The sequence below is a fragment of the Drosophila serrata genome, unplaced genomic scaffold (assembly GCF_035046125.1).
Source record: "Drosophila serrata isolate PLE 108 unplaced genomic scaffold, ASM3504612v1 contig_165, whole genome shotgun sequence".
NCBI classification, from domain to species: domain Eukaryota; kingdom Metazoa; phylum Arthropoda; class Insecta; order Diptera; family Drosophilidae; genus Drosophila; species Drosophila serrata.
The window spans coordinates 1,911,062-1,933,309 of NW_028257063.1; the positions used below are offsets into that span (position 1 = coordinate 1,911,062).

General features: G+C 44.1%; 1 protein-coding gene and 1 long non-coding RNA gene across 2 annotated transcripts; one reads left to right on the forward strand and one right to left on the reverse strand.

Annotated features, from left to right (window-relative positions):
* The first annotated feature begins 1,758 nt into the window (after positions 1 to 1,758).
* LOC110177678 (uncharacterized) lies at positions 1,759 to 2,697 on the forward strand. The gene is made up of 2 exons (XR_002319313.2): positions 1,759 to 1,997; positions 2,058 to 2,697. It is a non-coding gene; the product is annotated as an uncharacterized LOC110177678 (long non-coding RNA).
* Positions 2,698 to 11,280: 8,583 nt separating this feature from the next.
* Positions 11,281 to 22,227, reverse strand: LOC110177668 (uncharacterized). The gene is made up of 7 exons (XM_020944490.2): positions 22,087 to 22,227; positions 19,625 to 20,634; positions 18,426 to 19,566; positions 17,104 to 18,363; positions 13,255 to 17,049; positions 13,067 to 13,182; positions 11,281 to 13,001 (listed from the first exon to the last, which is right to left on the reverse strand). The coding sequence occupies exons 1-7, from the start codon at positions 22,142 to 22,144 to the stop codon at positions 11,439 to 11,441; spliced, it is 8,943 nt and encodes a 2,980-aa protein (XP_020800149.2). The 5' UTR covers positions 22,145 to 22,227; the 3' UTR covers positions 11,281 to 11,438.
* Between the last annotated feature and the right edge of the window lie 21 nt (positions 22,228 to 22,248).

A 22,248-nucleotide genomic window follows, 5' to 3' on the forward strand; every position in this document is an offset into this window, starting at 1 on the left:
TAAGTCTGGAGCTTTTGCTAGCATCAATGGAAGTTTCCCATAAAAGCCACCACCTGGAAGAGAGCGTCGCTCTCTCCTCACCTCTGCTCTCCTAAGATCTTTCCATTCATAACACCTGCATTCCGATATTCCAATAATTTCTGCAATTCCCTTTGCCTATTTCATTCACATTCGAATTGTTCGAGGGGAACTGTGCAGAGTACGGAAAAAATTGCGGAAAAAGTAAAAACGGTCGGAAAAATTGTAGTTGGTGACTATATTCGCGGATGCAGAGTTCCCCCGTGAAAAACCATCCCTCCGGAGGGTCGGGAAAACGATCAGAATAGGAAAATCTGGACTAAAAACCCGTAAAATCTGCGCCCGAGTTGCGTACACCGTAAATTTATGTTCGGCCTAAAGAGAGAGAGAAATTAAATATGCAAGTGAAATAAAAAATTCCCAAAGTGTCAGTGTTTTAATCTGGGCTTAAAATATATATATAAACATTTTTTTTTTATTTTTTAAATTTTTTTTGTGTGTTTCGCCCGTTTTTTCTGCCTAGAATTATCTCTCAGTGTATAGTTGTCTGAATTTGATCAAGTGATGAGTACACTGTAAATTTTTTTTTGAACTATATAGAGAGATAAAAAATGTGTGTGTCAGTGAAATAAAAATTTGAAAAAGTGTCAGTGTTTTAAACAAATGCCTCTCGGTTTCGTCTCGGTTTAATATATAAATATATATTTTTGCATATTCTCTCTGGCCTGAACTTTTTTTCCGTGTAAAACTACGTTTGAGACGAGGAAAGATTGCTGAAACAGATAACAGGGTGAGTGAAGATCATTCATTACTTCTTCTTGTACCTTGCCTTTCTTATCAGTTGTCACCGTTAGCTTTAGGTGTTTCTGCTAATTCTTGTCATTCGAGAATGTTCGATGATGCTATTTTAAATTGAATTAAAACGTATTTCTTTTGTAATTCTTTTATGCACCTACATTCTTCAAGAAATATTTTTAAACGACTGCAGTGTTTGTACGATTTCTTCTGCAACTCTTAGTTTACTCTTAGTTTTAATTGATGTTTTGGCCCTGTTTGGATACCTTTTAACATTTTATTTCCAACATCACTGGTTGGGCATGTGAGCCCATCAAAGACCGCATCCGATCCAGGGCCCAACCGCAGAGCACACGCAGTTAAAACAAAGTGCCATTTGCATAATGCCCGGCTAGACAAAACCGAATGAAAAATACTAGGGAAAAACAAAACCAAAAAAAAAAGACGGAAAACCCATGCTTGGCCATGTGTGAGTGAGTACATCTATGGACTGATGGGAGTGGGGTTTATTTACGAGCCTGGACCTGGGCCCTGCACTTGGCGACGCAATTATGCAAGAGCCACTCCATGCCGCCATGCCGGTGAAAAAACGTGACCACCAACGGAGCGACGGAGTGACTGACTGCGTCCTCCTGTCTCTGCCAGATTGGCTCTTGGACTCTGCTGTTGGGGGGAAAATATGTTAATTGGCATTGTAATATGCACATTAGATGTTGCCAACTACTAAGCGCTCATTAAACAAGCCAGCCCAGGCTCGGGCCAATTACTGCCGCAAGGTAAAGTCGCCAGGGAGGGCTGACAGGTGATAAATTGAGGGAATCGGAATTGATTATGAAACCAGATTGAAAGCGCCATGTTTGGTGAATCTTTCTGAATTAATTGCACTTAATTGGGGAGTGGAAAATATCTATGCCTTGGGTTTGTTAAGAAAGTTAGTTTGTTTTCAGGAACTATAAATCTCAAAAACTTGCTATAACAGTAAGCTTTGAATTTAATTTCGACAACTGTCACTTGTTGTATACAATCTACAAAACCTAAAATCCTCAGTTAACCATCACCTGTTTAGTAGACCAGACCTAAATGGAATAGTTCTATGTTTTTCTCGCATTTCTCGTGTTCTAAATTTTTTAGCGTTTTGTTTATCCAAAATTGTTTTCGTGTATTCGTATTGTTTTAAGGCTAAGGTAAGACCGGTCGTAAGAAATTAGGTAAATATATGTAAGATAAACCACAACCGATTGCAGATGTTTGTCTCAACAATTTGGCCAAATTCAAAAGGGGATTTATGGTGGAGAGCTGTCCATGGCCGTGTCCTGGAGGACATGGTTTATGTATGGCTGCCCCAGAAGAAGATCCAAGAGAATGTGGGAAAAACATAAGCTAACTTATCCTCTTATGTCTGAAAAATTATGGCCAGGACATTGTTCGTCCCTGGTCATGGCAAAAAAAGGATTTATTTATTATTACATTTAATGTAAACATATAGTTACTTGGACTCCTCAATTAAGAAAAGGATTGGACTCCTGAATATAATATTAGGAACATATGAATGAAAGATTTTACCGGATTCCATGATATAGGCTTCGCTTTACTCGAACTTTACTTGGATCACCGAATACGATGACTTCACTTGCCATATGTGTATAAATATAAGTGGCAAACTAGGTAGGAATATCCCAGTCGCACTGAAGAAACATTGTCCCAGAGCTACTAAATCATATATATGCTCATATTATATATATACTAAATCATATATATGCTCACATTATATTGCATTATATATGTTATTTGTTCCACAAAGATTACTGGCATTTAAAATAGATTTCAGCACTTAATTGTAATTGTAATAATTCATCAGTTATTAAATTAGCCTTTGCCTCACAATTTATTTGTTTGAAATGTACAAATTATGGGGAAGGAAAAGCTTCTATAATTTTCTTAAAGGTCATCGAAAATGATTAAGGCATTGCTGTTGGGATTCCTATTAAACACCATTTAAACCAAGTCCCATCTGATTAAGCTTTAATTATATATTTTCCGGAACATCTCTTAATTTCGGATGTATCTTTAAGGTTCTGATTAATTCCCTACGGTGAAAAAACCGCAAAAAACAATTACAAAATTGTTGGGCAATGGCTGGACGGCTGACGTATGACCCCGGGACCCCTTGACCAGCGACAACAAGCACATGAAAATGGAAAATGGAAAATTTTTCACAGACAGTTGGGTGCGTGTAAAAAAATTTCACTTTTGATTTATGTGCGACGCGTGGAAAGGTGTTGCCTGGATAACTCTGTTTGCTTTTTTCCATTTTGTATTTTTTTTTATTTGGCGGAGAACCTGGGAGCAATAATAAAATTGATGGGATGGATAGAAGTGGATATTGCAACATATTTGCATAGACAACCATTAGGACAACGAGCGCCATTCAGCCAGTGAGCCACTCAGCCATGAATGTGGCTATTACACCGAATAGATTATGTTTGGCTATGCACGTTAGCCTGGCTGCCATAAAATTTTATCTGCCAAGTTAATTAAACCGGCAGTTAGCCGGGCAGTGGGAACTACTATCCTCTCGTATTCCGGCTTCTGTTCATTTGCAGTTGAAAATTTAATTAGTTATTCCATTTGCGACCCGCACTCACTTCTCATTGCCCAGCCACACAGAGAACGTTTCATTTTCCTACCAAATGCTACCTTTACTTCCCCCCCGCCCTAGCATTTTCCGGGCACGAAAAAGTGAAGGTGCAAAAAATAAAAAAAAATCCAATGTCTGGTGGTTTTTCTTCAGATCAAGAGAGTTTCCACACCTCGGTCTGGGGGGAAAATCACCAGCAGAATCGCATCAGGACTCACGCAAAGGCAATGGCCAGCGTCTCAAGTTGCCAGGCACGCGATGCCACATTTTTTTCGAGGTGAACCCACTACGATTATGACCTGTACTTGTTGAAAGAGGTTTCCACAACAACAAAAGGTACAACAAAAAACAGCTTAAATATGTGTAATGATTTTTTCGGGCATGCTCAACATACTTGCAATAATTTGCATGCAATTCTCGAGTGGCATGCAATGGTTCCTTGGCACGCAAGGCTTTATAATGGATTAATTACAGGGTAATGCGATCCCCGAAACGTCAGAAATTGAGAATTTGAGCTTTACGAAAATTGTCGTAAAAGTGAGAAAGCAATCTTTTAAGGTACTAATATTTGTATTTTATATGGTTGTAGTGCCTTGTAATAATTATCTGAAAGGGTTTAATAAATAGTAAAATTTGTCAACTGCCAAGGCGGTTCTTTTTCAATAGATAATAAAAACTACAAGTTTTCTTAAAAGTAAATTGATTTATTTATTAATTAATTAATTCTCTCTAGTTAATCATAATTTACAAAGCCTCAAAGTGCTTTCAAATGACCAAGACAAAACCAATTAGAAGAGTCCATTTGCTGACTTTCATTTGGGCCAAATATAGGTCTCAAAGGCATTACATGCTTAGTCACTTTCAAGAACTTGCTTGGCCAACAATAAATCTCAAGGAGGGCCCCAAGTCAGAGTTCAAGCATGGCCCATATATGGCACCTTTCTTTTAATGCTCTTGTGACCCCCAGTCGTTGACCAATCCTAATAAAATTAAAATCGAATGCTGGCGACAGGTGATTCAGATTTCTTGGACTTTGGGAACTTGCCCTCGTTTCCATCGATTACATATTTTATGCTCCCATAACGACTCATTAATTCTATGGGAATGGAGTCGTAAACAAGGCAGTCAAAACTGACCCGTTATTACATGAAATGAAGAGGGGAATATAAATAAATTGGTGCCATAAAAGCCATGTTTGTTGACATATTTAAATGATGTAAAAATTGAATAATAAAATGACCCAAAATTACCAATAAACCATAAAGAAAATCGCTGATTAATGGAAGAGCAAACAAGCTTATTAATAGGGGTACCTAATAATCTAGGAAATTATTTAAATATTTTATAAAAAATTTACTTTTTCGTAGAAGAAACTTTAAATATTACTCACAGAGCGTATTATTTAATTTGATATCATATAGAATGGTTTATATAAAACCAAATTGAATACAAATTAATAGCCTAGAGTCAATTATCAATTATAATTAAGTCTTGCATTTAATGGGATTTCTCCGTCAGAGCCAGGGTTAAACACAAATCTCCGGAGGCGTTAAATCTATACTATATTCATTCCGTTGTAAGTAAAACAATCAGGCGAAAATTTGTCTAATTTGTGGTCTTGTTCCCTACATAATTTAAGCTACCGGACGGAATCTCTGTACGGGCACAAATAAGCCAGTCAAGCGGCCATTTGCTGGTTCCATGCGCATTTTCTTCATCAATGATTAATTGTTTTGACAATGTTGCAGCCATGTACCATCGCTTCTCTCCCCCTCTGCTGTCTGGTACTGGCCTCTGGTCTCTGGTCTCTGGTTCTCGATGTGGTGAAATATTCCGCGTGGCCTCCGTCGCTGGTCCATGTCACATTTGTGGCCTGGCACTGACGAATGTCCCCAAATTGATGTATGATTTTGGCAGCAATGCCAAAAACCTACACCGGCTAGGGCAGTCTGTCTCCAGTTCCCTCTCCCTACTGGGTAAGATTTAGTGCAGGGATTTGGCTTTTGTGGACCATTTTTGGTCAGATATGATATATCTCTCTGTTCGGTGGAGGCCCAGTAAAGTTGCAGCGCGTAGTTTATGTTGCAAGGATTATTGATTTTTAGAATGTTAGGGCTTTAAAAGGAACTAAAACTATTTATAATAGGTGAATTCTGATTTTTTAAAGGGTTTCTGTCTTAGTCCCAAACAAATGTCACTCACAGATAGTACCATTTCCTTTCACACTTTTCCATCCTGTTCCCCTTTAGTTAAATGTGCCTTGGAACAATCTCCTTTTAAATTAAACTTAAAAATAAACAAAGTGGACTGAGCCGGGGGAGGCTGGAAAACAGTTTAGCTTTGGTGAAAGTCGTAAAACTTTCACTTGACCCTTGTCAAACGGCCAGAGGGTGAAGGCATCGGAGGTCGAGTGTTGTAATCAACAGCAAAATTGGCACCAGTCAACCGAACTCCTCCCCGGAAATACATCCTTACATCCTTCCCACACCCCCTTGTAGTTCTGTTCTGTATCTGTGTCAGTGTCAGCATCGTTTACGCTTAACTTCCTGCAGGATCTCTTTACTTTTCGGGGTGTGACTAGCCTTGACCAACTGCCTGAGTTAGGGGGTGGTTCTGGCTCTCTGCTGTCGCTGATAAGTCGCCAGGTTCAATAAATCGTCGCCTTAATCAAAAAATAAATGTATGTAGTATATATAGTTAGTTGGTAGATAGTTGCAGTCACTGGGAATCCCCCATTTTGGCCATTATCGCTCGGTGAAAATCCAAACATATGACCCCATGTAATCGTTGGCCATTTACTTTATCATTTGGCAACATAAATTAGGAACTAAACGGTTCAACTAAATGTAGACTAACGCACGTGTTTTGCATTTCATTAAATTATGCTAGTGCACAGAAAGGAAAATTGGGTGAATTATTTATAGGAGAAAAGGGAATAAAATAAGTAAATAAATTATAATATAAACAGGTTATATATATAAACAGGTTTCATCTTATAGTTTTATAATATTTCTATAATTTTCCATTATGATAATAATATTACAATAATAATTCCAAATAATATCCTTAATATTTCCTTAATTTTTCTCTATAAATTCTCTAATAATTTTTCCTCTCTGCACTTAAGGAAAATGCTAATTAAGTGGAATGCCGAGTTGGCGCCACATGCCAAATATTTGCAACAGCTGACACCAGTGGGGGTCACTGGGAGTACGTGCTGGTTAATTAAGCGGCAATCCAAATGCATTACATGTCCTTTCCGCCCAGGTGCAATAACTATTAGAGAGAGGGAGAAAGGACCCACTCAAGCTGGAACATTTTACGTGACAAATAACTAAAATTATATATTTAAATGCATTAAAGAACCTCTCTGACCCTTTAAGCCATTTGTAAACTCCAAATCCCCGGGGTGGCCTGTCCAACTAACACAATTTTTCACACCTCCTGGGAAGCCCCTTGTAAAAGATCCTTATTTCTAAAATATAAATGTATATGTATTTCCACCATTGACCGGGTCACCAGAGTGGCAAAAAATGTAGACATTTTCTTTAGCGCAAGTCATGCATTCCATTTCCTATTTACATTTATCTAACTCTCGCCAAAAAAAAAATCCAGGGGAAAAAACTGACTTTGGAAAACCGAAGTTTGCATGCTCTTGAAATCGATCATAATTAAGCCAAAAATGTATTAATTTCAATTCGGAAAGGAGCTAGTTTTGATGAGGTTGATAAATCTACTTACTCAATTTAAAATGTAAAAGAAATAAACATTTTAACGATTTTTGAACAGATTTGACAATGACACCCCTTCAAAATTTCGAAAATTAAAAAAAAAAATTTTTTTTTAGCTAAATGTTGCTAGATAAACTCAGCTGTTAATGCTGATCAAGAATATATATGCTTTATAGGGTCGCAAATGAATCCTTCACTGTGTTTCAAGCTTCTGACTAAAATTATAATACCATACTTTTAGTCAATACTTATATATATTTTTAAACCCCAATTTTGTCGACCAATCAAAGTTTAAAAAATTCTTAACTAAACCAAAAAAGCATTTAATTCAATTCCGAATACATTCCTACGTTAGTTTTTATCAGGCTAATAAATCGACATACTCATTTTATCATTAAAAGAGATCCGATTTTTTCGATTTTTTTGTAATTTTAATGATGTAAAAAAAATTTAATAATTTCGAAATTTTTCAAAAAAGTAGATTTTGGTCAAACACAGCTATATCGACTCGGATTTTAATGCTGATCAAGAATATATATGATTTATGGGGTCGGAAATGAATCCTTCATGGTGTTGTAAGCTTCTGACTATATTTATAATACCCTGTAAGGGTATTAAAAATAAAAAAAAAAATTTGAGGGAAAAGAAACGAATTTAATGGAAAACGATGATGCGCCAGGGTTGTTGGCCCCGTCGCTGTGGCGCCTGGCAACCCTGGTCGGCGCCAAACACACAAAATTCCGCTCCGCATTGCGTTGCGTCCGTTTTTATTGCTTGTGATGGCTTAATTTATTTGTATATATATATTTAAAACAAAAAAATACCAGTGTTTACAGGGTACAAGAGAGTATGCTGCATTTTATCAAAAATATTGAAAAATATTTTATCAAGAATATTGTTAAAAAGAAGTCCTTAAATTGTCTCTTAAAAAAATAAGACATGAAACTTAAAAATTAAATATTCAAAAAAACTTTTTCGGAATTAAATCAATGATCCCTTACCTTTAATTTTATAAGAAATTAAAAATGCTCATATAAATATTAATGTTCAATTAATTTCCAGAACTTTAAAGCCTTGATATCGTTTACTTTGAGCCATTTTTGTTGCCATTTTTATTCGGTTTCGGCTTGGCTCTCTTTGAGAGTTGACCAAATGGTGCCAACTAGACGCGATGCGCCAGAAATTGTTAAACGTTTGCCAACTTCAATGTAAATTGGTGGCATTTCCCGGATAACGCTGCGTATGCGTGATTTGTTTTTAAGTCCGAAAAGCTAATATACCGAAAAAGATGCGAAAAACTGAAGTAAATAAGCCAACTAAAAAATGAATAATGCTAAAGGAGAACAGATTTTATAAAAATTTTAAATAATTCCAAAAGAATCTAGCATTTATTTTGATTTGTTTAAATCTCAATGCACTTGCAATGCAAAACAAAAACGTTGAGAAAAAACTGTTACGAATCCACGTAACCATAAATCATTCAACTTAAGTCCCTGTAACAAATTCGTATGCACGCAAATCAATTGTTCAATTGTTTCCCGCAAAAGGAAAATAAATAAAATATAAGCCCAATGCTGTTAGGGATACCACGGCAGGATATGGGTGAGCTTGGGAGTAGGGGAAGGACATAGGGCGTAGGGACAACAAACAAGTTGGCGGCCATAAATAAATATCGCATAAGCCCAGAGACCAACATAGAATATAAATTTTCACTCTGCAAGTCCCCCTTTCCCTCTATCTTTTTGTAATACAATCAACTTAATTTTGTAAAAATTCAATTTAAATAATGCCGCGTGGATCTATATAAAAATATATGTATATTTTTTTTGCCTACGAATATCTATCTTTATTTGTGTTTCTGTGGCTGAGCGAATTCAATTGTCTGGATTTAGTTTTGACTGCAGATGGTTGCTGTTTAAAAGGCTTTTAGGTTTGTTGGTTTTTAATACGGGAAGAATGGTTAAAAAAATGTATACAAATTATTTTACAAAATTAAAAAGGTTAAATTTGTACTGTTTATTAAGAAAAGGAATTCTTTAGTAAAAATCCCTGGCTTAGATTTTTAATGATTTCCTTTCCCGGAAAAATACTCAAGTTATCTTCATGTACTAGTTCCCTTTATAATTTTTTTGTAATTAATAATTCTGATCTGTACTTTTATCTTTCTTGCTTTGGCTATAATTAAATTGAATTTACTGCTTGAATAATTTTAATTTCCTTTGGCCACGATGCGCGTCCAGCGCCAAAAACTAATAAGACGTCAGAGACACGTACACGTACAACTCCTGAAGATGACGAGTGGGAATCCCAAATATATATATTTATATATATACGTACCTATATATATATGTTGCACTGTCAAATCTTCCGTCTGTCTTCTCCTTCTGCCACACATGTGTTGCAATCTCCTCGTGCCACTTGGGGCAGAAGCGAACAAGTGCTGCGGAAATTACATCGAATGGGGAAATATTGTGTACCAAAAGTCAGCAGTTTATATGTATTTGAAGTGCTTAATGACTGATATTATTTTATTTTGTGCCTTTGATGGTAAAACTAATTGTTCATATTTATAAAATACATATTGTGTATATAAAGTAAGCTCCTCTTCCCCTAGATTTAGGTAATTTTATATAATAAGCTTCCAATAGCTTAAGTTACAATCATTGCTAAATTATTTGCTTTACTGTGCTTCCAATAAAGGGTATATATATGTTCCTCCCACCACGATCTTGCAATTAATTTTCCCCTCAAACATTTTAATCAAATGACAAAAACCGAAAATAATTTATTTCGTGGCTCATAACTCTCTTGGTCTTCGAAGCCGGAAAGCAGTTTATTAAATTTTATTTGCTCTGTCGCTCCACAAAACAGGCTCTTTACTTTGGCAGCAGTTTGGCCAAAAAACTAATAGATTTTAAAAGCGGCTGTCGCTGTCAGCAAACCACTGAGAAAATTCGGGGGGGGGGAAAATGGCCGGGGGAAAAGCGAGTTAGGCGACGTGATAAACGCGGGGAAATAAATTGGTCAACTTGCCGTTTGGGTTAACGGGCAGTCAGTTTGTTGTGACAGCTGCAAGGCGATATGGGAACGAAAAACTAAAAAATAAAACCACAACAGGTTGATCGATGAATATATGTAAGATATAAATTAACCCCAGGCAGGTCTGTCAGTAATGAAAGCTTCTAAATAATAAAACGCGAAGGGTACTTAAATCAGGGTTATAAAAATGTAAGAAATATTATTTAAGGGTCCAGAAACCCTTAACTAATTCCCACAATAAACTAGTAAATAAAATCTTTAAGAGATATTGAAAGCAATAAAATAACAATAGAATAACAATCACTTTCTCGGGTACAACTGAGCCATCAATAAGTTTATTTAATACACATTACTCAGGGACTCCCTTTCACATTTTCCACTGTCTTTTCTTTCCGCCCACACATGTCTCTGTGGCTATTCTTGTGTAATTTGCCATTAAATCGTTGTCAAACCACTTAATTGCCGGCCATAAATCTTAAAACGCAATTGCTTATCGTTCAGCCAGCAATTAAAACGAAATTAAATGGTCTAGTGACAAGTTTTTTTGGGATTCCCTGTACAATCTTGATGGCTGACAAGACTCTCTATATACTATAGTGTGTTCTTTGTTTTCAATTTGCTTTAAATTCCACTAAAGACAAACATCGCATCGCATTTGCTTTCTGCATTTGCATTTTATTTCCAATGGCTGCGTTTTGCAATTTCTTGGCAACTTTTTGCGCTGGTCCATTGTTGTTTTTTTTTCGAAGGGACCAAGAGAGGCAATTTCACTTTTCAACTTTATTCAAGCGAAAAATTGAGGTGGAAAAAGGGGGTGAAAAATCCTTCGTCTGGCTTTTCTCAGCAGAGTCGAAGGTGTAGAAACTGAAGGAGTCTTGAAGCTAGACAGGCGTTAAGTGTACAGAAAAAACAAGGAATATGGAAAGAAGATTTGAAGGAAAGAAAAAAAAAAGGAAGAAACTAAGACTTGGGAAGTTTCCTAGAAAGGATATTTCGTCAGGAAGTTTCAAAGAATCAATTTTTTAAATATTTTTAGGGTTTTCATTAAAACCTCTTAAATACCGTTTAAATTTGTCGGTTTGGTTTATTTACAAATCGTTTGGTAGATTGTTCGAGGTTCGGAAGCGAAGCCTCTATCGTCAGCACAGCAATCTAATTACATAAGCGTACTCTATATAAATCTACTTAAGTATAGCGAATAGTTGGGACATCTTCTCCTACAGCCGCTGAGTGTAGCTGATGCACCAGGCGAGCAGCAGGGTGAGACCCAATCCCAGGCCAGACAGAGCTCCGGCGGAGCCTGTGAGCTCGACGGTGTTGCAACCATCAGTGGAGCACTTTTGACAGTGATCCTCGCTATCGATCTCGCACTCCAGCTCACTGGCACATCCTCGTCGGAGGAGGCCATCGTTGTAGGAAGTCACACAGACATCATCCTGGGCATAAATGGGACACACGGCCTCGTAATTTGGTTGCTTGGCACAATCCGAATTGGCGGTGGAGTTGCAAATGTGACACCGCCGGCGGTTTCCGGGGAAGATCTGGGCATTGCACTTGGCGCCGGAGCAGACGGAACAGCTTCCCTTGGCCGTGCAGGCGGCACTGTCGGTGGTGCTCAGGGCACTCTTGCATCCGCGAATGGTGTGTCCGTTCTCCAGGCGGGTAATGCACTCGGAGTTGGGAGCATGGCAGGTAATGGAGGATGTGATACTCGAGGGATCCTGGGCGCACTCTAGCGATTTGCTGGAGTCACACGACAGACACTCGCCCTCACTGGGTAAGCGGCTAAGTTCGTTGCACTCGCTGCCCTGGCAGGAGAACAGCTTGTTCTCCTCCTGCCACTCCTCTAGGCTGGAGCTATTTTGGCTGCTGGCACAGCCCATCAGCTCGATGCCTCCATTGGTTCCGTACTTGGCAAAGCAATAGTCATCCGACCTGTAGGCCAGGCAAGCCTGGGACTTGCTGCTAGAGCAGCTTGCATCCGCGCAGCTGTGGCAACTCAGCCTGTCAGCGGGGTACGAGAAGGTGTTGCAGCCGGCTCCCGAGCAGGAGGCACAGTTGGTGCCACTCTCGTCGGTGGTGCAGTCACTGCGATCGTACAGCTCCTTGTCGTCCAGACAGGATCGGACGAGGGCTTCTCCATTCAGGGCAACCAGACACTGACCCTTGCAGTTGCGCTTGCCCAGACCCGCTCCGGTGGGATCCGTGATGCAAGTCTCGTTGTTTGCCGAGTTGCAGAAGGTACAACTTACAAACTCTGAGACAGCCCAAGCATCGTTACATTCGTTAGACTTGCAAGTGAAACATAGCTCCGGGTTCTTCCTGCAATACCTATCCTCGTAGTCGTCCACATCGTCCGAGCATCCCCTTCGGCGGACAGTGACGCCATCCTGGTCGAAGACAATCTTACAATCCTGTTCCTTGTTGAGAGAACAAGTGACAGCAGGTCCCAACGAGTTCAGGCAGTGCTCGCCCTCGCAAGAGTGACACTTCAGGGGGAGTGACTGGTAGCCTCCGTGCCAGCCATCATCCACACGATTGGCCAGGTCAATGGCATTGCATTCGCTGCCAGAGCAACTACGGCAATTGCGGAAATCACTAGAGTCGCATTCCACGCTGCTGCTGCAGCCACGAGTGGTCACATTGCCAGAGAGGAGGGTCTTGCAGGTCTCCGTCTCACTGACCCAGGGACAGGCCAGGGTGTAGCTGGGATCGGACTCACAGGTAGAATCATCGGCAGAGGTGCAGGAGTAGCAAACTTGTCGATCGGCAGGGAAGACCTGGTAAAGGTTAAGATATTGCATTCGTTGTGGGTTTTCTTAGCGATGATTTAAGTAGAACTAACCTCACGATTGCAACCATCTGTGGAGCACACAGTGCAGTTGGCATCGTTACCCAGGAGGCAGGAGACAAACGGTGTCTGATCCAGATCGTACAAGCAACCACGGTGGGTGGAACCATCTGTTAAAGAAAAAAGATTCAAGTGGTTAGTTTGGAATAATTTCTGAAGAGAAGCCCATTTTCCAAACTCACCATCATCCAGCTTGGTGAAGCATCCCGTGTGTGGCATCTGGCTGCAGGTCTGGAAGCTACCCACTGCCTGGGCATCTGTGGCACATGTGGGATCCTCTCGAGAATCGCAAACAGCACAACGCACCGGCGTCTGAAGAGTGGGAGCATTGCAGTTGGCACCCTCGCAGACAGCAATTCGCTTCGTCTTCAGAATACTCTCAAGACCCTGATTGCGGAAAGAGCTTAGGCAGCCCAATTGCTTCAGATTGTTGTCCTCATCGATCCACAGGAAGCAGCTATCCTGCTCCTTATAAGTCACACACTGCTGCGGCTGCGGATCCTCGCAGTCATCTCCGTCACAGGTGTAGCAGGTTAGGCGATCCGCTGGCAGGTTATCAGTGTTGCAGGAGTCACCGTCGCAGGTGGAGCAGGTGGAGTCGCTGCCGCTGGCACAGGTCAGTCGATCCGCCTCCTCCTTGTCATCCAGACAGGTGCGAATGAGATCCAGTCCGGTCGAGGCGCTGCCATACAGAGCAGTCATGCACTGGCCCTGGCACTGGCGAGTCCTGTGGCTGCTACTTGTAGGATTGGACACACAGGTGGAGTCCTTGTAGGAGTTGCAGTAGATGCAGGTCTTGTACTGACTCAGGGAAGTAGCATTGTTGCAGTTGTTGGACTTGCAGGAGGGGCAGCTGGCGGCATTAGAACCACACCAGGTGGCGATCGATGTCTGCGCCTCGAGGTCATCCTGGCAGCCGCGCTCAATGACCACACCGTCGGCATTGAAGACGGTAAGACAGTCCTGTTCGTTGTTGTTCTGGCACTTGACCGATGGTAGATCCTCCGCCTGGCAGGCCTCGGCTCCCGCGCAATTAAGACAGGTCAGTGGCAGGTCCTGCCACATGCCATTGTTGTCGTCCACCTTGGCATCGAGATCCACCTCATTGCAGCCATCTCCATCGCAGTAGACACAGGTCTTGGCATTCGCCTCGCAGCTCAGCGAGGAGGAGCAGCCCCGGTAGGTGACACCGTTGCGGTAGTTGGTCACGCACTGGTCATCCGCTTCGTACAGATAGCACACGGAGAGGCTATTGGGCGAGGAGTGGCAGCTGGCATCCGTATCCGAGTTGCAAACGTGGCAAGAGCGACGGTTGGCGGGATACACCTGCTTGTTGCACTCACTGCCCTGGCAGGAGGAGCAGCTGCTAGAGGTTCCATTGTAGCAGGACAGGAAGTCATCGTCCTCCAGGCTGGAGAGGCAACCCCGCTCGGTGCTGCCGTCGGACAGAACCCGGGAATAGCACTCGGGGAAACCGCCGAGAGCACAGTTCGTAGAGCTGGACACACTCGATGGGCTGATGGCACATGAGGCATCCGTCCGGGAGCTACATAAAGCACAGCTCTCACTTTCCGGTATGGATTCCAGGGTATTACAGTCTCCGGCACTACAGGTCAGCAGTCTCTTGGAACGCTTCAGCAGATAGATGTCCTCATGGCTCAACTCACTCAGGCAGCCCAGAGCGTATACCGATCGCTCCTCGTCGTATTGGATGTAGCACTCGTCGTTCTCCCTGTAATTTGCGCAGCTCATGGCTTCCGGCTTCTGACAACCATCGCCCTGGCAGACAAAGCAGCTCTGACGGCTGGCCACCAAGTCCTCCGAGTTACACTTGGCGCCCTCGCAGGTGGCACAGAACTTCTTGCTGCCCGCAGCACACGCATCCCGATCCTCCTTCTCCAAATCGTCATAGCAATTGCGCACCAGAGCATAGCTGGGATCCTCGGTCTCCTCAAACAGAGGGCGGAAGGCGGAGACACAGCTCTGGTGGCACTGCCGGGTCCTGGTGATCTGTGAGAGATCATTCACGCAATTGGCATCCTCACTGGAATCGCACACAATACACTGGACGTAGTTGTCCAGGGAGTCGGCGGTGTTGCATCCGTTGGAGTTGCAGCGTGGACACGACGTGGGATTCTCGTCGCAATACGTGGAGGCGGCAAACACGGGGTCGGAGCAACCACGCTGGCTGACCGCTCCATCCTCCCCAATGACGGTCACACAGTTGTCATAGCCCGAGCACTCGGTAAGAGTGCCTCCGCCCGACGCACAGGCAGTTCCAGTGCACTCGAGACACTTAATGGGCGTTTCTTGCCAAATGCCCGGGTAACCATCCTCGCTGACCCTTTCCAGATTCACGGTGTTGCAGCCATCGGCAGAAGAGCAAACCCTGCAGGTGCGCGGATCCGAAGGATTCGAACAGCTTAATGTGGAGCTGCATCCTCGGTGAGTGATTCCATCAACCAGAGTGGTCACGCAGGACTCGTCCGTGGAGTAAATGGGACACACTGAGCTGGTCAAGCTCGAGGGCGAGGCGGCACAATTGGCATCGGTGGCAGAGTCACACTGGTAGCACTTCCTGCGATCCGCCGGGAACACAGTCAACCCATTGCAGCGTTCTCCCGTGCAGGTCTCACAGAGTTCCCCTGCACCCGTCTGGCACTCGTAGAAGTCATCGCCACCCAGGCTGGACAGGCATCCCCTTATGGTGGTGCCTCGATCATCGATCTGGGTCACACAGGCCGTGTAAGGCAGCTTGGAGCAAATATCGGTGGTGAGCAGTTGGTTGGGATTGGTGGCGCAGCGTGTGTCCTCCAGGGAGTTACAGGTCAGACAGGTATTGGGATCGGGCGTCGAGTTCTGGGTATTGCAGTTGGGCCCCGAGCAAAGGATAATCCGCTGCTGGGCCACCAGCTCCTTGATCACCTGCGTCTCAAAGTCACTGGCACAGCCCATGGCCACCACGCTGTTGTCATCGAAGGCAATATAGCACTCATCGTTCTCCCTGTAGGCCAGGCACTTGGAGCTAACCACATCTATACATTCGAAATCGTTGCATATAAAGCACTCCTGCGGGCTCTCAATCACATCCTTGTCATTGCACAAGGACCCACTGCAGGCGGTGCAGTTGGCATGAGTTCCTGCGGCGCATGAGGTTCGCTCCGCCTCGCTCAGATCATCCAGGCAGCCGCGAGTGGGCAGAAGGGCCGAGTCCCAGGAGGAGCTGCGAGGATACAGACCTGTCATGCACTGACCCAGGCACTTCCTGGTCGTCGTAGGCTTCTCCCAAGCACAGCTGGAGTCCTCCTCGGCATCACAGAAGTAGCAGTCGACATAGTCATCCAGAGACAGAGCACTATTGCAGCCATCCGACTTGCACTGCACACAATTGTCCCTGTTCCTGTCACAGTAATCGGCATTGGCCAGTTGGACGGCATCATTGCATCCGCGGGCCACCACCTGACCATCGGCATTGAAGACGGTTGAACAGGTCTGCTTGTTGTTACCCTCGCACTTGGTGGGTTCTCCACTAACCGTGGCACAGCTGGCTGCATCGTTGCAGACATAACAGCTCAGGGGCAGATCGGTCCATTTGCCTGGCTCTCCCACATACGAGGATTGGAGATCCGCATCGTTGCAGTCGGCGCCGGAGCAAACGCGGCAGTTACCGGGCTGAGATGCATCGCAATTCAGCTCCGATTGGCAGCCACGACGAGTGCGACCCTTGGAAAGGCTGGTAACGCAGGCATCGTCCTCGGAGTAGGTGCGACAATGGCTGGAGTAGCCGGAGGGGTCTGAGAGGCAGTCAGCATCGCTGGAGGAATCGCAACGCAGGCAGGTCAGCCAGTCCGAGGGATACACAACCGTGTTGCAGTTGTTCTCGTTGCAAACGGTACAGTTGGTGCTGCCAGAGCTGGAACATTCATCGAAGAGGGCGTCACTCGTGTCCATAAGACAGCCACGCTCCAGAACGCCATCTAGAAGAAGTTGATAATAAGTCTATGATTGGGCAATAAACTTTATGGTCTCACCTTCGTTCAGGAAAGTATAGCACTCCGGATAAATTTGATGCTGACAAACAACGCCCAAAGAACCGCCTGAGCTCACGCACTTGTCATCATCGATGGAGTTACAGACGTTGCAAGCAATGCCCGGGCGCAACTTATCCTTGGTGTTGCAATCATCTCCGGAACAGAAATATAGATCTCGTCGATTGGTCACCAGGAAGGTATCCGCCAAATCGCTAACACAACCCATGGCCTTCACGCTTAGATCATCCACATGGATGTAGCACTGATCCTCGGACCGATGGCCCAAACAGAGCTGACTGCTCAGGGTTTCGCAGGCGGAATCCTCACAGAAGTTGCAGCTGAGACGATCCTCTGGGACATCAGCCTTGTTGCAAGAGGCGCCCGTGCAGGAGACGCAGTTCTCCAAGGTGCCCGACGCACAGGCCTCCCGATCATCATACTCCAGATCATCCAGGCAACCACGGGCCAGATCCAGCACGGGATTCGCCTCCGAACGGTTGCGAGGATAGAGACCGGTGAAGCAGCTTCCCTGACAGGACAAGGTACGAGTTACATCTCCCACTTTGCGGACACAGTCCGATCCGTCGCTAGCATCGCACATCAGACAGTCCACATAGGTGTCCAGCTCCTTGGCATTGTTGCAACCCGTCGACTTGCAGAACTTGCAGTTGCCAGAGTTCTCATCGCAGTACTGCAGCATGTCCGCATCGTTGTAAAGGGTATCGGAGCATCCACGCAGAACCACCAAGCCGGACTCGTCGAAAACTGTGGCGCAATTTTGCTCATCATTTCCCACACACTTCCTCAGGGTGCCCACGCTGGCTCCCTGACATTCGGTGCCATTGCAGGTGTAACAATTGACAGGGGGAGTGACCCAGTTCTGGGGATAACCGATATTGGAGCTCAGGAGATCCGCCACATTGCAGTTGTCCTTGCCGGAGCACATGCGGCAGTGCTGTTTATCCGAATCGTCGCAGGTGAATTCCCTTTGGCAGCCGCGGTACGTTTCCCCATTCACCAACTTGGCACTGCAGCCCTCGTTCTCCTGATAATACAGACACGGCTGGCCGGCATCCGGGGCGGATGAGCAATTAGGATCGGTGAGGGAGTTACAGCGTTGGCATTGACGACGATCGGCGGGATAGATGTCCACATTGCAGTGGTCACCCTCGCACACCTGACAGAGTCCAGTGCCAGCGAGGCAGGCGGTCAACTGTGCACGGGGCAAGCTGCTCAAGCAGCCACGCTGGGTGATGCCATCTGGAAGGGGAAAACAAGGGTTAAGACACCAAAGGGAGTTGACATCGGATAATTGTACTTACTTGTCACACGCATCATGCAGCTGGTGTAGGGCAAAACTCCGCAGTTTCCGATGAGAGTGATCTTGCTGGGATCTGTCACACAATTGGGATCCTCGGAGGAGTCGCAGGCAATGCACTTGGTGGGCTTGATCGAAGTGACCAATTCAAAGTCGTTGCAGTTGGTGGTGTTGCAGAAAAGCAGCTGGTGGAAGTTATCCTCAACGAACTCCTCATCCAGATCGGACAGGCAGCCCATGCCCTGGACGTCGGCCTCGTAGTCGAACCGGATGTAGCAGCTATCCTCGATGCTCTGCTCACTGCACTGGCTGGGAGACGGATCCTCACACTCTTCACTGCCGGAGCAGTGATAGCAACTGAGTCGCTCCTCCAGAAGGTTGTCCACATTGCAGTTGGGTCCAGTACAGGCCACACATCGCTCATCGGTGCCAGCAATGCAGGTCTCCTGATCTGCCGGATCTTTGTCATCCAAGCAGCCTCGAACGGTGTCGTAGACAAAGTTCAGAATGGATCTCCTGAGTAGAGCTGTCATGCACTGGCCATTGCAAAGCCGATGGGTCTTGACATTTTCCGGATTCGACTCGCAGTCCTCGTTGTCGCGATCGCAGTAGATGCATTCGTTGTAATTATCCAGGGATCGAGCGGTGTTGCACGCATTGGAGTTGCAGTTGTGGCAGTTGGCAGTGTTGGCATCGCAGTAGGTGCTCCAGGATTGCTCCACCACCTGGCTGCAGCCCTTGGCGGTTACAGATCCCTCGGCATTGAAGACGGTCACACAATAGTCCGTGTTGTTTTCACAGGTTGAGGTTGTGGGAGAGGCGCAGGCGGTGGTGTCATTGCAAGTTTCGCAACTGAGGGGAAGACTCTGACCCCAGAGTCCAGGCTGACCATCCTCCAGCCTCTTGAGATTGGCTGTATTGCAATCGGCTCCCTCACATTTCTGGCACTTTCGGGAACTGCTAGAGTCACACTCCAAGGACGCACTGCAGCCACGAAGGGTGTTGCCTTCGACATCGATGCTCGTGATGCACTGCTGGTTGCTGGTGTGGAGCAGGCAGAGGGCAGTGGCGGAGGGCGAAACCTCGCAGCTATCATCCTCGCTGGAATCACAGATATGACAGCTCAAGCGGTCAGCAGGTTGAAGCTATAAAGATACATTTTGATGAATATATATTTTGATGCAATAACCGAAGAAAACCCACCTCCTGGTTGCATTTCTCTCCTGTGCACCTTAGACACTTGTCCGAGTCGCTATCCCGTAAACAGTCTAGATACTCCTCACCCTCCAAGCTGGTTAGACAGCCACGCTCGGTGTGTCCATTATCCAGAATTCTGGAGTAGCAATCGCTGTTCACTTGACTCTCGCACTGGGTTACGGTGAGCACATTCTCGGGCGCCACAGCACAGTCATCATCTGTCCGGGAACTGCACAGCGTGCAGGTCTGGGGTTTGGCCAGAGCAGACTCCACATTGCAGTTGTCGCCGGTGCAGTACCACAGCTGCTTGTTAGTCTCCATCAAGGTGACATCGCTCACATTGTACTGACTGAGGCAGCCCATCTCGTAAATGGTGCCGGAATTGTCAAACTCGATAAAGCAGCTCTCGGCATTATCGCCAGAGGGAACGGCTCGGCAGGTTGTGGATTTTGGACTAGAGCAGTCTCCCTTGCAGGAATTACAGCTGCCGCGGACACCCAGGTCCACGGTATTACAACTGGCCGTACTGCAGGCCACACAGTTCTCCAGGGTGCCATCGGCGCAGGCTTCCCTATCATCCAGATCCAGGTCATCGATGCAAGTGCGCACCAACTCCAGGGGAGCTCCCACCTCAGTGTTCGTGGGATACAGGGCTGTGATACACTGCTGGTTGCACTTCCTCTTCTCGGTCACCAGCTCAATGTCGAAGACACAGTTGTCATCGCTTTGGGCATCGCAAACGACACATTCCAGTAGGTTCTCAGAGGTCTTTAGGGAGTTGCAGCCATGCGACTTGCACTGGTAGCAATTATCGCCACTTTCTGAACAGTCTGTCTCCAGATTATCGCTGCAACCCCGCTGGATCACAGCTCCATTGGCATTGAAAATGGCCACACAACTTTGGGCATCGTTATTGAGGCACTTGCGCAGGGCACCAGATCCAGCGGAGCACTCTTCGGGGGTGGAACACTCGTAGCAGTTAATGGGGCCCGAATGCCAGTTGTGGAGAAAGGCATCTGAAAGTAACAAAAGTTTTAAAAATTATATACATTTTAGCTAATCTCTCAAGGAAGATGAGCCTCTTAAGCCAGAACCTCGCTCATAGTATTCGATTAGCTTTCAGAACTTAAAAGTCTGATCCTTCCTAGATAATACCTGGACTTATAATCAATAATTAATGGAACCATGCGACTCTTGTTACGTATTAAAGACTATTTATGGGGCAACCAACTGGCAATCGATTTTGGCGTTATTTATGACCATCGATGTCCATTGGCTGCCGTTGCCGCATTGTCGCGATCTTTTCGACTCGTAATCTCTGGCTAATAAATTAATAATTGTTTTGTGGTGGGCCCATAAAAAATTGGGTAATTCATTGCCGATCGTAAGGGGTTTAATCTATACGTAGAAGCGTGTTCAGCAAAAAAGTCATAATGGAAAAGGGAAAGTAGGAGAGAGTACGAAGAAGTGCAGGTTTCATTATATAACTAAAGAAAATTATGTTCCTGAAAAGGATATTTATGTAAGGAATATTGAGAGGCAATGTTAAAGATTTTAAAATAATTTAAAGGCCTTTCCTGATTAAAATTTAGAAGGAATATAAACATGTGTACTTTTGTATTTATTCTCAATAAATTCCCCCCAACCATCTAGGCTGTTTTTCAACAAACGTGCAACTTAGCAAAGTCCAAACTCGTAATCTTTTCCTAAACTTAATCCATATAAATCAAGTTTCATAGATTTCCCAAGCACTCAAAAGTTCTGATTGTGCCTTAGAGTGCTTTGCAATTTGCAGCTAGAAAATAAATGTATACTTTGAACCAGGAAGTTGTAACCAATATTATTAGTTACACATTTATGTCTCATCATGAAGTGGACATTATTTATTGCGCAGATAAAGCTTTAGTATGGCGGCTATGTTATATAGTTAATAAAAGCATGATTCATAAATGTCGGCGATCGTTTGACGGACATGCATTTCCGTCATTTCTCATGTCCAATTGGGGGAATAACACGCGCCGATAATACTTCCCAGAGATAAGATAGGTCTTTCTCCATTTATTTTTATATTTATTTTAAGGTGTTAATTGTTCTTGGGATGTTCACAACTTCATTGTTTTTCTATAGGAATAGTTTTTGGGTTTATATAATGGGGGGTTTTATGGAGAGTTCATATTTATTTAATATGGATTTCTTTTATTAATTTAGTGCCATGATTTCACTTTTAATTAATTTTTAAGAACACTGTTTAATTTAGTTTTTGTCTTAGTTTCTAGACAAAAAGTCTTAACCTAATTCGGTATTACAAAAATGGGCTTATATAATATTTTCAAGGCATATCACTTTTGTAGTTTTTATTTTCACTTTTCCTTATTAATTATCCTTTATGATTTCATTTAAGGTTTTCCACCAAATTTCACTTTCACATGGTTTTATCCTTTATCCTTGAGCTTATTAGTAACACCTACCACTCGATGGGCTGAGCACGAGAAGTAGCAAGGCTACTCCTGCTGCGATTAATTTCATGATCGCTTTTTAGGGCCACTTTAGGCCAACGACAAGTCACGCGTATTATCCACAAAAATGGATTCGAGGAACTAATTTTTAACTGGCCAATGTGAGGCCTTTTA

Excerpts from the sequence above, each read along its gene's own strand:
- LOC110177668 (XM_020944490.2), bottom strand. The coding sequence starts at position 22,144 with ATGAAATTAATCGCAGCAGGAGTAGCCTTGCTACTTCTCGTGCTCAGC. Across the intron at positions 19,567-19,624 it reads GAGAGAAATGCAACCAGGAG|CTTCAACCTGCTGACCGCTT; the intron begins GTGGGTTTTCTT and ends GTATCTTTATAG. Across the intron at positions 13,183-13,254 it reads CTTCACCAAGCTGGATGATG|ATGGTTCCACCCACCGTGGT; the intron begins GTGAGTTTGGAA and ends TTTCTTTAACAG.